The 2,500-nt window shown below is 40.8% G+C and overlaps 2 protein-coding genes across 2 annotated transcripts in view; one reads left to right on the forward strand and one right to left on the reverse strand.

Moving 5' to 3' along the window:
• LOC137616477 (uncharacterized) overlaps positions 1-2,500 on the reverse strand; it is a 420,672-nt gene that overhangs the window by 344,585 nt on the left and 73,587 nt on the right. The window lies entirely within an intron of this gene.
• The window catches only part of LOC137615902 (uncharacterized), a 12,808-nt gene that overhangs the window by 321 nt on the left and 9,987 nt on the right, over positions 1-2,500 (forward strand). Inside the window, exons 2-3 of the mRNA XM_068345589.1 lie at positions 686-870; positions 1,209-1,342. Coding sequence (XP_068201690.1) covers positions 686-870; positions 1,209-1,342 — 319 coding nt within the window. The remainder of the gene's footprint in view (positions 1-685; positions 871-1,208; positions 1,343-2,500) is intronic.

Here is a 2,500-nt window from a genome sequence, read left to right on the forward strand (position 1 = left end):
TAACATGCCATATCATACAAACAATAACGGCAGCAGATGTCAAAATAAATCTGCTTATCATCAACATTACATGGTATATCATGGACGGAAAAAATGACAGTATATAGAAATATATCAACACACCGTCATCTAAGTTTCATCGTGCGCTATTAGGACAGAAAATTTATATGCAAACAATCATATCCTCATCAACACTATCTGGTGCCTGGTGGTAGCCTATTGGAAATGTCCCTGCCCGTCAATCTGCTAGACGTGAGATCAAGAACCGCTCAAACTCAATAGTTTCTTGTAGTGTCTGCAACCTCACCATCCTTGTGAGCTGAGCAAGGGGGTGTGTTTGGGGGAGCCTATAAGACTGCCTGCAGAGTTATCAGGCTCCCTAGTCCTAGCTTGGGCGGAGTTGGGCCTTGAGCGCTGATCATATGTATATATGGTTAATCTCTAGGGCATTGTCCAGCCTCTAGGATATTGCTACTGTTCCTTGCCTCTGCCATTCATGAGTAACCTTTAAACAAGGACGAAAACATTATACACAAACATATCCAGATATCAACATCAACAGTTCATCTTGTACAAAAGGATGGCAACAGTATTGTGATTTCTTAAAAGTCGCTCGTCTTCATTGGAATACTCATTGGATACGGCAGATGATTTGGTTTCTACATTGCAAAAGCCTTCTGCACAGTGGCATCCACAGAAAACTGAGCATGATGGTCTTGCTGCAGAACAACTGCATCTGGCTGTTGCTCAAGATCGAGCTGAACTGCAGCCACACCTGATCATCTTGAGTACCTCATCAGGCACACATGTGACATCTGGAGGTAAAGGGAATGGTACCAATGTCTTGGAGGCCTCATCTTTCGTTCATACGTTAGTGTTCAAATACTAGTGGGTCAGCTTCCAGTGTTGCATGCCATATTGCTGTTTGCATATGTGCTCTGTGCACATACTCGGTGTATGGCCCAGTGGTTGGTGGAAAGTCTTGAACCGTGGTGCTACAGTGAGATTTTGTTTATCACCTTATGTGACATGACATCAAAATTAACTGCCTTCATGCAGTCTCTCTCCTTCGATCCATAACAAGCAGCACGGAACAATGTCTCTTCCGAGAGGACATTTGATAGATATGCATCTAGGTGACCCAAGGTCTTCACTTGTTAGCCCTCTGTCAAGGATTTTAGAACCGTACCTTTGCCTGTCTCCCACAGGCACGAAACAGTGTTACACATTGAGATGATTTGTACAGCCAAGATCTCGAAGACAAAGTCTGCACACTTCTGCGTTGTAGCCCTCATATTAACTGATGCCCTGTATGGCTGGTTCTACCATAACAAGATCACAGGTGAGCGATTCTGACTTAAAGTGAAGCAATGACACAAACATATCACTGTCGTCAGAAATGATTAAAATACTTTGAGCTTCGGTCAAGACTATGTGAACATTTACTGGACAATCACAACATCAATTTCCCCATAGGTAGCGCAGAGGTCATGTTACACTGTCACCTTTCTATCGGACAACAAGTTCAACAACATGAGTTGGTTTTTCCCCAGTTAAGACCAGTTGCTTCTCGGCCAGCAGTTCTGCATGGTCCTTGATTTAAGTGCATATCAATTTGATCAGATACACTTTGTTCTCCATTACATTCAAATTTTTAAGAGGAAACAAAATAAAGATATTGATATGTTGTTAGGTTCTCAACAATGATGCAATATAGCAAGATTAGTACTCCAATATGTTAAAGATACATGCAGAAAATCACAATGAGTGGGTATGAGCGAAAGAAACAAATCAAGAATATCATAACAACTAATTTACAATACATTTTTACATGTATTGGTATATACGACAGCATTGGGTGAGCATTTGCTGATGGTGATTTGGGAAATGGTATATTTTGAAAAAGAAAACTGCTATGCTGAGCTTATACTAATACCATACACTCATTGTTATTGTTAAGGTCGAACTCATTTCAATATATACACATCGTATAGTCCTACACGAGTGTCACAAATGTCAAAATATACCCATCCAGGAATGAGAGGTGGTGAAAAGACACCAGAAGGGAGGTAGCCTATTGATGTGTTTTAATAGGTTCCCAGACCCTTAAAACATACGACTAGACACCAAAATCAGATATCTATGTCAATTTTTAGTTAAAATCGAGTTCCGAAGATTTCGACGGCGGCCATTATTAATTTTGCCCGTGGAAAAAAAAATGCTCAAATATGACAAATTGGCATCACGCAGATTTGGGTTCTGTACAGTCTGATCTTCTAGAATTACCAGTAAAACGTTTTATATACACCAAAACGCACCTAAGTCATTCTACCGCCTGACTAATTGTGTAATGGGCCTCGGTTAGATTTCGCCAATCGTCTTTATATCGATATTTCTCCATTCATCATCTCTTACTTCACACTTGATAGTCCTCAGCCATGTAGACCGGGGTCTTTCTACTCTTCTAGTGCCATGTGGAGCCCAGTTAAAAGTTTGGTGA

The sequence above is a fragment of the Palaemon carinicauda genome, chromosome 22 (assembly GCF_036898095.1).
Source record: "Palaemon carinicauda isolate YSFRI2023 chromosome 22, ASM3689809v2, whole genome shotgun sequence".
Taxonomy (NCBI): Eukaryota; Metazoa; Arthropoda; class Malacostraca; order Decapoda; family Palaemonidae; genus Palaemon; species Palaemon carinicauda.